Source organism: Ammodytes marinus, assembly GCF_949987685.1.
Source record: "Ammodytes marinus genome assembly, chromosome: 9".
Classification (NCBI taxonomy): Eukaryota; Metazoa; Chordata; class Actinopteri; order Uranoscopiformes; family Ammodytidae; genus Ammodytes; species Ammodytes marinus.
In genome coordinates, this window is record NC_137213.1 from 24,710,708 (window position 1) to 24,724,741 (window position 14,034).

The following is a 14,034-nucleotide window of genomic DNA, read 5'->3' on the forward strand; positions in this document are numbered from 1 at the left end:
AGGTAGGGAAAACAGTTTTTTGAGGTTTATTTGAAAATAATTTACATGAAGTGCGTCATCATTGTGCAACCGGAACATATCTGGCAGCCGAACAATCTGGTAGCCTACTCACATCCTCATCTTTGCCGAAATTATGTAATGATTATCCAACTCAAATGACAATAATTTTGTATTTGGTTTGATGAATATGCCTAACTCTTTTCTACGGTGGCGCTGAGCATTCAACAAATAAAAAAAAGTTTCACAGCAGGATCTCGTAATTACGAGATAAGTATCTCGTAATTACGAGATAAAGATCTCGTAATTACGAGATAAGGATCTCGTAATTACGAGATAAGGATCACCCTCTCATTCATCAATAACGATGTGTGTGTGTGTGTGTGTGTGTGTGTGTGTGTGTGTGTGTGTGTGTGTGTGTGTGTGTGTGTGTGTGTGTGTGTGTGTGTGTGTGTGTGTGTGTGTGTGTGTGTGTGTGTGTGTGTGTGTGTGTGTGCGTGTGCAGACGAGGTGAACCTAGCCATAGGAAAACGTAGGCAATAGCCTTGGTTTCCGGACTACAATGGGCCCCATAATCAATAAACTTATTTTAAATATTTGTTTACTGTTCATTCATTAATCAGCGATCGCATCGGGTACTGAGGGACACACTTTCGGCTTTACGCCCGTGATCAGCTGCTGAGGTCCGACTGGGCTTTTCTCCTGAATAGTCCCAGTGACTGCATATCTGCACAAAGTTGACATGGCTATACTCATTGTCATGCCCTCCTTGTAGAAAGTTCTTATGTGTTTGTATGAGTCAAGGATTACACCGAGTTTAACGACTGCATTTAATCAAAGCATTCAATAAAACTGCGTTCCGGTACAGTAACAAACAGGAGGTAAAAGTGAACTAGCCCACCGGGCATTCTGATTGGATGAGGCAACACAGTACGGTGGCTCCGGTGGCTCATAATGAACAAACTGCATATAAAAAGTGAAAGTGTGTCCCTCATTTCCCGATGCGATCGCTGATTAATGAATGAACAGTAAACAAATATTTAAAATAATTGTATTGATTATGGGGCCCATTGTAGTCCGGAAACCAAGGCTATTGCCTACGTTTTCCTATGGCTAGGTTCACCTCGTCTGCACACAAACACACACACACACACACACACACACACACACACACACACACACACACACACACACACACACACACAGACAGACATCGTTATTGATGAATGAGAGGGTGATCCTTATCTCGTAATGACGAGATCCTTATCTCGTCATGACGAGATCCTTATCTCGTCATGACGAGATCCTTATCTCGTAATTACGAGATCCTGCTGTGAAACTTTTTTTTATTTGGTGAATGCTCAGCGCCACCGTACTTTTCAGATGCTTACTATCATGCAACTAACTCCCCAAATTACATAAATGGAAGAATGTTGTGGTTTTGGGTTTTCAGAGGCTTTTAGAGAACCCCCAGTTTAGGACAGACTGTTGGACCCATTCAGGAAGTTCGTCTGGTCGCTCTGTTATGCTGTGCGGAGCCTTTTGCTGCCATGTCTTGGATTCACTTGTCTCCTTAGAGGGCAGACAATCAATTCAAAATCATTCTGAGTGACATCTGTGTTGGCTGAAGGTAGCATCTAATAACATGGTGAACATTATGCCTGCATGTTGGCATTGCCACTGTAAACATGTGGAAACGCTGATGTCATCATTTTGCTCAAAGCCATGCTGGGCCCTGCGTTCAGCCTCACAGAGTTGCTAGCGTGGCTGTAGAATTTTAGTTTTATTCAAATGATGTGGAACTGGCAACAACAACATGGTGTGCTGGTAAACACCGTGGCATGAGCTGCTGACAAGGTTCGGTGGGATAATGGAGGAGCTTTTAGCAAGCCTTTTTCGAAAGTCATTCAGATTATAAAGCATTTAGAAGAGAGATATTGGAGAGGAGGTCATTTCCCTTTATCGCACGTTCCCCCCAGATTTCTCACTTGACCGCACATTACTGCTGCTGCTGTCCCTCTCCAGAGATTAGGAATTTCTGCGTGGATAGTTAGCCCCAGGAAGGCTCTCCCTTACTTTAAATAGAAAGCCCGCTGGTACCATGGTTCACAAGGAGTAGCCTATATTTATCATGGGAGACTGAGAGGCCGGTTTAAAGAGGAAACCCCACAGCAATCCGCTGAGTTCGCACAATCCTTTTGAGCAATTCTGAGTCTGAATGTGCCACATGTTTTCATAAGTTCATGTAGGCTACACTATGCAAGATGAACAAAGGTTTCATATCCAAACGCTGTTATTTCTGTCTCTTTCAGCTGTGCCGTGGAGCATTAATGTAATAACACTAATAAAAGATGGAGTCCGTGATTCTGGAGGATGCTTGTTGTCAAAATCAATTTGTCAAAATCTATGAATATAGATCTTCACAATCCGCTACCTGTCTGTGTGTGCTAAAAACAAACACGTTAATACACAGTCCGGCTCTGTAAATGGGTATGTAAACAAAAGGGGCCCACCATATCAACATGCCCATTTATGGAGCCTAGGATGTCTATTTATTTACACTGGATTTTTCCCCCAGCGCACACACACACACACACACAGTAGGCCTAGGCTACGGGTAGCAGATCGTGAGGAGATATTCGCTGATTCCTCCAGAATCTTTCTATGTATTTGGTATCTTGGGAAAGTTTGGGACATTCCCCTATAGTAAGACAGATGATAGGTAACATTTCTCCTAAGTATAAATTTTACCTTATTTGCTGACTTGTGGAACCCCCTTTAGGTCTGTAGGCTACGTGCGGCCAATAGGTTTCATTAGTGACCCGTGCATGGAAACTACGCTACTTTCACTATCAAAACAGTTCTGTTGGTGTGTTCGCAGTGGAAAAAATGCAGTGTGTCCTCCTGATTTACATGTCATGGTGGATCAAATGGAGGAAGAGCTGAACATGCATTTTGTTAATTTCTGGGAAGTGTTGGAATCTGACAGTTAAACTGTAGCTTTGAGGTCTGAGGTTTTCAGTAGTGCAAAAAAAAACAGTTGTAATCAACGGTTCTGCTTTTGAGACAAAGAAGTATGTGTAGTATTTTTTGTAAAAAGTATGAGACAGTGTGCGCACAAGCTTCACAGTCCTCTTCTTTTTTCCTTAACAATTTCCTTGAAACATCCCATGATCCATCATGTCATGTGCTCAGCATGACCCGACTGTGTTGTACTGTAGTTTTTTTTGTGTGACCTCCTGACAAGCATTTATTCAAATCAGGTCATTAAGTGTATTTTTAGAAATCCATCTACTGTACAAGTCAGTTGCTAAACTCTCAGGTGAAAACCCTAGGCAGCAGCATTGAATGAGGTTTGATTGTTTGGAGACTTGCTTGTGTGTCTCTCCGTCTGCACTGAAGGGACAACCATTTCTGATGCAAACCAATTACCCCAGTTGATCTTTGGAGGGAACATTGTAAACCACTGTTTGAATCTGAAAGCAGCCTCTGTCAGGTGATGAAAACATTCACAAGTTAAAATGGAAATAGTTACTTATAGATGGAATATAGTTTGTTGTGTTCATTTTGGTATGTTTATAGTTGTTTTCCTTTTTTTTTGAAAAATGCTTACTTGCTATCGTTTCGTCACATTTCATGCTGACATGATGTCTATAACCACGTTATGGCATACAAATGCATTAACTGGGTTGACGGGTCAGTGCACAGATGGTCAGCAGAACATGCAAAAAAGTCAAATGTAAAAATAAGCCCTAGAGTCTACAACCATAATAGCTAACCTATATGGGGCTGTTCTTTGTGCTAAATGCCAACACCCTCTTGCTTTACATGCTCACAATGAGAATGCTAACAAGATGTTGTTTAGAAGGTAATATGTTTACCGTGGTCACCATCTTCAGTTTGGCATGTTTGCTTGCTAACATTTGCCAATTATCATTAAACACAATATCTGAGCATGATCTAAATATTTTTCATTTAATAAGTATTTGCTCATGAACAAAAACACTGGACTAATAAATAAAAAATGTATGACGGGGCATGAAAGTGTGAAAATATCATGCTGAGACATTCTAAAGTTTTAGAGATGTTTCACTTAGAACCGCAAACTTCAACCACCTTATGATGGCATTTGAAATGACAATCAATCTTGATTGTTGTTGCGCTAATTTTCAATCTGAACCAAAATGGAAGACCGTTAGACCAATTTTTGTCTTTATATAATTTCCTTGTTGTTTCTCAAACACTAGAAATTAATATATGAGCATGTTCTCAGTTGAATCTTGTTGACGAAATCTATCTCTCTATGATTGTATAACATATTAATGCTAGTCATTGTATTCACCTCACATTGAACTATGGTGTACAATGCTGTGGTAAACATGTTTTTCACAAAGCAAGATATGAGAACACACATTATGTTCAGTACAATTGTATCACTCATCCCACAATCTTTTCCAGACACTCAGATAAGGGTCATCAGCACCTGGTCAGACAAATACGTGCCAGTATGGGTATAAAAGTTGTAACATCCCTCCTGACTTTAGTCATTTCTCTGTTATGCTACATGTGTGTACATGATAACTGACTCAACTTGCAAGTTTTTAACTAAAGTCTCTGCGGATGATGAAATCTGACTCCTGACTCTTTGTGCATTATTTCATACTTATATTGAAATTAGAAAAGTTTAGTAACAAACCTATAGTTGCACAAAGTTCCCCAGTTCTTACAGGAATGTTTGAAATTAAGTATTTCCTAATAAATATTAATCATTTTATTAAAAGAAAAATGAAACAGAGCATGTCCATTCACAATACTTCCTGTACCAAAACAATCTCTCATGAAGCGTCAAACTAAACCATATCAGTTACAGGAAAGGGAGATTTTGGCCAGCTTTTATAACTAAAAGTGTCCAAGGTGAGCTTAATCAGCTAACGACTCTCCCATTCCAGCCAATCTGTGGAGAGGACAACCTCCAGGACAAAACAAGGAAGTTCAGTACAGGGAAGTGAAGAATGCTTTAAAAATCTATGCTGCCATCTAAGGAAGTCACATTTTTGTTTTGTAGAAAGGCTATGATTTGAACAGAGAAAAAAAGGGGCTGTTGCAGAGAGATAGGATTGCATACTGCTGTACCACACTACGAACACCGCTTTGTGGATCGTTCGGAAAAAGTAATTCTTCTCAGACAGACTTTTTGATTGGGTCTGATATCCCCTCTGTCTATTCTGCCATCAACTTCAAATTTACTCACAAGAAAACACAGATAAACAGGACAAGATACATACAAAAAAGTCAGTCTGTCACCGAGGCAGTTCACACATATGAGGCCTTCTTCCTGCTCATTATTCCCTCCCACCTCCTCTCTTTAACACTACCACCCACATGTGCTGCTGGCCACCCCCACAGTGGAACAGAGAGGGTGGGGAGAAGCCAAGGCAACCAACACTTTTTACAAGCACCTACAGTCTACACACCAAGAGGGCAGGGGGAGGAGGGACCAGGGGGGAAAAAAACACTCACTCATACATATTGCTCACACAGACATGAGACAGAGAGCGCCGGGTGTCTGTTTAACTAAGGATGGACGCCTGTGTCTGAAAAGCCCTTCCAACGCCGGCCGTCTAAGGGGAAAAGTAAACGTGAAGTAGATTAAGAACATCTGTGCAGTAGCAGAAGACGGCTCAGTGGGGAGGAGACTGTTGCTACTGCCTCTGGCTTGGATTCCACACACAGATCTTTTCCTTTGCCGGTGAGTTTTGAAAGGGACTAGTCCAGCAATGGTGTGTTTTTTTTTACCACACCCTTTGCTCCCTCTTTGTATGTAGGCCTATATAATCTATTTATACAAACGGTGACTTTGGTGACTTGTTTTAGAAGCAGCCTAGACGAGGAGTGAGGATCAACACTTTTTTTTTTTTTTTTTTTTTTGTGCTCGGTAAAAGGATCTCATTGCTGTGTATAGAGCACAGTACCACACCCGGATAGAGAGTGAAAGGAGAACAGCAGTCACTAGTAGAACTACCGGTTTCAAGGACAAGACTTATTGATTTAACACCTTAATTAGTCAATAAACAAAACAAAAAAAAAGTAACTCAAAGTAAACATTGTGCACTGCAGCTATGACTAGACCACTGAAAAAACATCAACTCTGTGGAAAACTGTAAAGGAGTTTTACAAATAGGGCAATGATCCAAGAAGTAAAGAGCGTCCCACATTATCCTATGCTGAGAAAATATTATATATTATAATGAATGAATTAATCACAGTCACATTGTTGGACATGCCCATAGGACATGCCCCTTTCACTCTAGCGTTGTCTCTTTTCAGTTTTCTATCTATTGTTGTTTTTTTTTATTCTCTTATTCAGCAAATAAGAGTGTGGGCCTTTTGCAGTTATTTTTAGGAAGTTCCATTTCTTCTCCCCCAGACCATGGTTTTTTTTTTTTGTAAGTGTTGTATTATTGAAAAATTAATGGACAATATGTGATTTTTCTACAATGCTTATAGCTGGCGCTTACAGGTGCATCTCAAGAAATTTGAATATCATGGAAAAGTTCATTCAAAATGTGAAACTTTCATATATTCTAGATTCATTACACAAAGTGAAATATGTCAGTACTTCCTTTTGTTTTAATTTTGATGATTATACGGCTTACAGCTCCTGGAATAAAAAAATCAAGTAGGCCTATCTTCAAATATATGAACATTACATTAAGACCAATCAGAAAATAGGATTTATAATTCAGAAATGTCTACCATCTGAAAAGTATGTTTATTCTAGAATATATGAAAGCTTTACTTTTTTAATTAAATTACGGGAGAAAAATTAACTTTTCATTGATTTTCAAACTTTTTTTAGATGCTCTTGTATATGAAAAAAATATGTAATTTTTTTTAATATATATATAAATATATGTATATTGTATGTACTTTGAGCGGTATTTCACCATTCTGATCGTGTTGGGTTTCATTTACCCTAGATTTGGGGATGTTTGTCTACTGAGGTTTCTACCGCAACCCCGATACAATAAAGGTCAATACGACATGTGCTTAAAAGCTATTCACATTCACATATTAAACATTCCACAGTGACTGGTTTATCAAGAGGTAATGTCTCTGTGAACAGCTTTGGACTACTTTCCAAACGCACCATGTCCCTAGAAAAAGGTGTTGCCATTGAATGCTTTTTAAATGTATTGTATAAGTCTTTAACATTGTGTTGAGGAAGAGGTAGACATCTCTTGAGCAGATATCTCAAAATCTATACATAAATAAAAAACACAAATATATGTTTGTTTTTTATGTGGGTGAGTTAATGAGCAGTTGTCTCGTTCCATTCCATGCCAAGCAATCCTCCCTTATACTTTGACATTCAAATGTAACACGTGTAGTCCACAGTTTAGCTTTTTAATCTTATCTCCTAAAACCACAACGCTCTGCAAAACCCCTGTAGAGTATGATCAAATATATCTGACATGTGCTTTACAACAGGCAGGTTGTACATTAAGCCAGGCAAAGTGTTTTATAACAAAACTAGTTTGGTGCCACAGTAAGTTTCTTATGTGAGCCAGAGGTGAAGTAGAGTTTCTCATTACCAGGCAGAGAGAAAAGAGAGCCATTCTGAGCCAGTGACCCCATTAGGCACAGGCCATCCAATGATGTTTAAAAAGCTCTTGGGGTGCGTTGGGAGTCCCAGGCCCCCTGGCCCATCATGATCCCCCCCTTGGTTTCAGCCCAGGCCCGGCCGGAAGCACACTATTCTCGTCCCGCATTCTGCTGCCGAGCTATTCTGACGCCGTCCATTGTGTCAGAATGCTTTCCATGACTCTCAGCGATTTCGATGGGGCTGCACCGTAAACCCCTCCATTATGGACCGGCTTGCATTGCCACATTTGCTGTGTTGGCTTTTGCATTCAGTGCCCCCCCTCCCCAATAACAACCCCTTCACAACACCACCACTACCTTTGACTTTTCAGCTAACGTTACTGCTCTTGCACAGAAACACTGCATACACAGTTACGACAAAGTCTCTCACAGTTTAACCTACTCTTTATTCTTGCTGTTTTGAAACACTGTCAAAAAACAGGAAGTGCCAAAAGAAGTTAAAGCTAAAAAGGATACATTTATTTGCAATAACCCAAAAACTCAACATGCAATGGCGTATGGAATCAGGAAGTCAGTAGTGTTTCATGTGGGGGTCAGGTGACAGGGATAAATAGTGAATAAGTGTTTTGTGGGAAAGGAAAAGCCAAATAAGGTTGTGGCTGGGGCATGGATAGCAGAGAGTCCACTTCCTCTATGTCTCTCTCAAACAGAAGCCTTAATGCTATCGGGAAACACCGGGCCCAGGTGTTCCCGATAGCCTAACGACCCCGACCACACCGTCTGGGTCTTTGCAATGCAAAAACATACAAGGCAAACAACCAGACAATATGGGTGGGGTCATAACACCTTTTACTTCTTTAAACGCACTGCCTTCAATTCCAATCAAAATGTTCATCGTATCTATCTGGTATTGACATAGTAAGGGGATTATTAGCCGGAATGGATGGTAGTTTATCAAAAAACCGCTCACGCAAACACATCATGAAGAAATAAGTGAATACGTGCTTCTAAAATATGACACTGGAACAGAACAGTGTCACACTCCCAAATAGGGAACATGTTGACCAAGCAGTTATTGAGAAAACTTGGTATTTTTACATTTCAAACTCATCATTTTGAAACAAAGAGGAAGCAACAAGTTTTGAGTTTCTGTTTCAACAAATTATTCGTCAAACTCTCACCGTGGTATATAACTATTCTCTCTGTGCTTTAGGACGGCAGCTTCATGGATGAATGATGACGAGTCACTGTTCCGCGACGAAGAGCGTCTTCCAGCAGACTCAGTGACCCACCACCCCCAATCGCTGCCTATGTGGAACGCCTAGGATGGAAGACCCACCAATTGCTGCTCTGAGGCACCGGAACGACACTCTCATCCTCCCCAACCTCAACCTTCTCACCTCCTCCTCCTCCTCTTCCTCCTCCTCTTCCTCCTCCTCCTCCTCCTCCTCCTCCTCCTCCACACACACTAGCTGCTTCGCCGCCACCCACACAGGGACCACAGCCGGTTGACAAGTTTCCAGGATGTTTGTGAATTTCCGCCGGATACGAAAATGCCAGTGCGTGCAGCTGATGACCACCTGCCTGGTGCTGTCGGTGGTGATGGTTTGCTGGGAGCAGCTAGACAACAGCGTCGTCAGCCACGTCAAGTCCTACTCCTACCGCTACCTGGTCAACCGCTTCTCCTACATCAACAAGAGCCTCACCATCCCGCGCGAGCAGGCCAGGAGCTTCAGCAACTTCCGCTATCTGCTGGACCATCCCGATAAGTGCTCAGGTAAGGACGTCCTCCTCCTCCTCTTTGTCAAGACGTCCCCCGAGAACATTGAGAGGCGAAATGCCATCAGGTCCACCTGGGGCAATGAGACCTACATCCAAGGTGCCCTGGGAGTGACAGTCAAAGTGGTGTTCGCCTTAGGAGCGCTTCAAACTAACAGTGAGGAGCCCTCATGGAGCAAGAGGAGCAGGGTCGGTTTTCAGGCAGAGCTTATCCAAGAGGACCGTCTCCACGGAGATTTGATCCAACAGGACTTTCTAGACTCCTTCCACAACCTGACCCTGAAGCTGATCATGCAGTTCCGCTGGACGCACAGCCACTGCGCACACGCACGCTTCTTCATGACCGCCGACGACGACATCTTTGTCCACATGCCCAACCTGGTGAGCTACCTGCTGGACCTGAGCAGCAGGGGCATTACAGACTTTTGGATCGGTCGGGTGCACAGGGGGGCGCCGCCCATCCGCAGCAAAGACAGCAAGTACTATGTGTCCCACGAGATGTACCAGTGGTTATCGTACCCGGACTACACAGCTGGGGCCGGGTACGTTGTCTCCGGAGACGTGGCGGACAAAATCTACCACGCCACACTGACCCTGAACGCCTCCATTTACATAGACGATGTGTTCATGGGCATCTGCGCCAACGCCATTGGCGTGTCGCCCCAGGAGCATGTCTATTTCTCAGGTGAGGGCAAAGCGCCTTACCACTGGTGTATCTATGAGCGGATGATGACCTCACATGGTCATGTAGAGGATATCCACGACCTTTGGGAGGCAGCGACCAATCCGGAGGTGAAACAGAGTGCCTCTGGACTCATGGGGAGGCTTTACTGCACAGCTGTGAAGATGGCTCTCCTTTGTAAACCTTACTCTTACAACACCTACCCTTGCAAAGCTGCCTTTTCTTAGTATGACTTCAGGTTTTTGTGTGTGTGTGTCAGCGTGCTACAGAGAGAGAGAGAGGGAGAGAGAGTGAGCGTGTTATCGCTCATAATGAAAGGAGGATCATCGCTGCAAATATTACCTCAGTCCTTTCAGTCGGACACCCATGATAAAACACTGAAGTCTGCGTTCTGTGTTCTGAGCGGTTTGTCATTAAGTGTGTGATCACCAACATGTAAGTGACCTCTAGTCTTGAAAGTTTACTAATGTGAAAATACTGGTTCGAGGTCCTCAAGAGGTGTCGCTGACCCACCTCAAACCCACTGTGCTCACAAATGGGATTTCAATTGATGAACACATCTCATGACCATCTCAGCCGGTTGATATTGAGAGTACTCCCCTCCTGTCTTGCATTTCACACCCTTCCACTGCTGTGATACAGACATTGGTTGCCAAAATACTTTAACGTCTACCCAATTCAATACCAAAATAGAAAAAAGGTCCAAATCTTTTCCAACTTTTAGATCTAAAGTAAGTCAGTGTTCTCTAAAATAACAAAGTGAAGCAGAAGCAGCACATGTGGGATTTCCTGATGTGTGAGTCAATGTACGAGAAATGCAAAGTAGGTCAGTGATATGTCAGAGCATGGAATGTCTCTGTGACTTGAAGTGCAAACTCTTCACACTACAGTGAAACAAATGTGTAACTTCATAGACTATACAAACCTGTGTTTCTATGCAGCAAATAATGATGAAGAAACTATGAGCTAGAAAGTGGGGGTTCTAAATTGACTATTTTCTTGCTTTTTTGTAATTAAATTTGTGAAAAAAAAAAAGTTTTTCAAAGAAATAAAACCTAAAAAGTGTTTTATTAATGTTGTTAGAAGAGGTCATGCATAAGATCAGTTTGTTGTTCCGAAAACATCTACAAGGAACACAATGGAACATTTTTGGATTTCAATGGTTTGACTGCACCCCTTTTACCTGTTACACCTGTTACAACAAGGGCACCAGTACAGTTCAGAGCAACTACAATACATTTTGGTACAAGAGAAAACTTGTTGTGAAGCCTGGCCCAGATTTTTTAAAAGGTTTATCATAATTATAAACTAAATTTGATAAACAAAATGGTTCAACATAGGCAACGCAATGTTTTTACGGTCTCCCTTGGTTAAAGGTGCAGTGTGTAATATGACATCATCAAGAAAGTTCTACAAAGTTCTAGAATGCAATGCTCCCTGGGTAACCCCAACCCTTTCGAATAATAACACAAGCTACAGTGGCCTTCAAGGACAAGAACAATTCTAAATGTTAAACAATGCACCTGATGACATTCCAACTATGCCACTTTCAAGATGGCGGCACTAGGCCTTGGTCCAAAATATGCAGAAATATGGACATATATGAGACCCTTTCTAAGGGGGAAAAAAATAATTAAAACATTTTTTTTCAGCTATTATGCACTAAATTAAATGTACTTATGGATATTATAATTACTTTCTACAAAATCTGCTAGGAAATAAAACCCAAAATTCTACACACTGCAGGTTTAATTATGTCCATTTGTGCCTGAAGAATATGTGAGGTTACAGTCAGGGGGAAGTAAGCTAAGCTTGGAAGCAAACTCTTGAATCAGGGGGAAACAGCTATCCTCACCCTGTCCAAAGATAACAAAGTCCAACTAGCAGCCTCCAAGCCCCTAAAGCTCAATATTCAAAAGGTTTGATCTTATCTTTACAATACCTACAAAGTCCGAAGCATATAAGTGTAGGCTTATTTAGCAGGAAAGTTCACTTTTTTCTAGGTGAAAAAAAGAAGAGTGATATCATAATGAGTCATAATCAGTTCAGTTTAAAAATGATTCAATTTGTCGAACAGGTTCAGTGCTCTTGTGACACCTGTGACATTTACCACATTCTGGTTCAGGCAGGAAGTATTTAACCACAATGCAACAAAGAATAGTCATGCAAAAAGAGCAATACATCGAAACCATGTGTGTAAGGCGCCAACACAGACTACTACTACTCAAATGTGCCAAAGGCCTCAGCCCTCCATGTGTTTCCCATATCTCTCTCCATAGCAACAAGTAGGGGCAGGTGTATTAGGTGCTGCACAGAGGCCATAAGAGACCAAGTGCAAACATTTAGCGGGAAAGTATAGGCCTACTCCAACTATCACAAGCCACGTCTTGTTGCCGTGAAGGAATGCACTTTTTTTCTGAGCGTGCGCTTGGCAATGTGTGTGTACTATGATTTTGATATGGACATTTTTTCCGTCTGACATTTGATACGTTGAGCCAAAAATACCCCCCCCCCCCCCCCCCCTCCCCGGCACCGGCCCAGAAAGCCATCAGTGTGCTCACTGCGTCTGATCCAGGGAGACATCTGGCAAACTGCTAACAGTGATAAATGAGGCTGGCCCTGGTGTCAGTGCTCAGCAGACACCAGATAAACATCATAAACCTTCCCACACAAACAAAACATGGAGGCCATTTTTCCGTTGTTTGACTGAAAGAATTACGCTGGCAAAGAAACTCAACCTGAACCACCGTCTCAGAGTTAAAACTTGAGGCTGAAGGTTTGTGATGAAGTAGCCTAGTTATTTATATCCACTGAATTATTCTAAATTTAAGACGAGACATTGCATGTGAATAGGCTAACATTTTAAACTTGTATATATCATCATGAAACTTTTCAAGTTGATAACTTACATTGTATTATTTTATGTATTACATATTACAATTGTTTCAGAAATCTTTAAATAAATATGCAAATTTGGCCATATCTAACTAATTATGCATACAGTTGCATCTCTTTACCAAAACAAATCTAGATGTTGGATGAAACCAGGGTTAAAATCTTATTTCTTTTTTAAAACATAATAGTGTCCAAAGTTGTGAAAGAACAGACTTTGGGTAGCCCTACAGCCTTTTTTTCATTGTATACATCTATGCACAGGTCTTCAAAATACATTTTTCCTTTAATATTACTGAGTATAGGCCTCTACATCTCAGTGTAAGCAAAATGTCGCCCTATCCTCGTGTCATGTCTATATGTTTATATATATGGCAGCACATCCTGAAATGTGATGTTGCTTGGATTAGCTGTACTCCAAACAGCTGCTCTGTTCCCACGGCAACGCATACAGAAGAATAATTCACACAGAGGATTAAGCTGGGGCCTAAAAACACATCCAGCTGCCCAGATCCGTTTTACCAAACTGCTGAGACTGACTGGTGTTCATATTAAGGCATGGACTTAAAAACATTAAACATGCAGTTATCTTCATTCAGAGGTGTTAGCTGTTTGGTCTGATGTTCTGGGAAATAGAACTGGTTTATTATTGTTAGATTTACTCAATTTATCATTACAAGGTGTCGGCCCATGAGGAATCAGACTACTTTAGTCATCTGAAAAATAAAGCTTGTCTATTGTCACTTCCCAAGAAGTGTCTTTGCAAAATAACTGTGCTGACAAAGTTGTTTTCCAAATATAGCTTAGTTTAAAAAATGCATCGAAGCGGATTGAAAAACGTTAGGAAATCTGTCCGTTCTTTGGTTGGGGTGAACAAGCTTGCTCAATATGAACATGCTTCCTTCTTTGTTGTACCGTTTGCCCATGTTGCCAAATTTTCATTTGCCAATTCCAGCATGGTGTTGACACAATTGTAATCTGTAAAGGTAAAGTAACGTCCCAAAGGTCAACCTGGGTGACTTAAATCAGTTTGACCTTTTGGGAAATGCCCTTCGTCAAGTAAAGTAGATAAATTAGAC

General features: G+C 41.4%; 1 protein-coding gene across 1 annotated transcript; it reads left to right on the forward strand.

The window, feature by feature from the left end:
- Positions 1–5,490: 5,490 nt before the first annotated feature.
- b3gnt5b (UDP-GlcNAc:betaGal beta-1,3-N-acetylglucosaminyltransferase 5b) lies at positions 5,491–11,133 on the forward strand. The gene is made up of 2 exons (XM_080033619.1): positions 5,491–5,746; positions 8,816–11,133. The coding sequence occupies exon 2, from the start codon at positions 9,127–9,129 to the stop codon at positions 10,288–10,290; it is 1,164 nt and encodes a 387-aa protein (XP_079889745.1). The 5' UTR covers positions 5,491–5,746; positions 8,816–9,126; the 3' UTR covers positions 10,291–11,133.
- The last annotated feature ends 2,901 nt before the right edge of the window (positions 11,134–14,034 follow it).

What these genes read in the sequence shown, in the direction of transcription:
- b3gnt5b (XM_080033619.1), top strand. Translation starts at nt 9,127, where the DNA reads ATGTTTGTGAATTTCCGCCGGATACGAAAATGCCAGTGCGTGCAGCTG.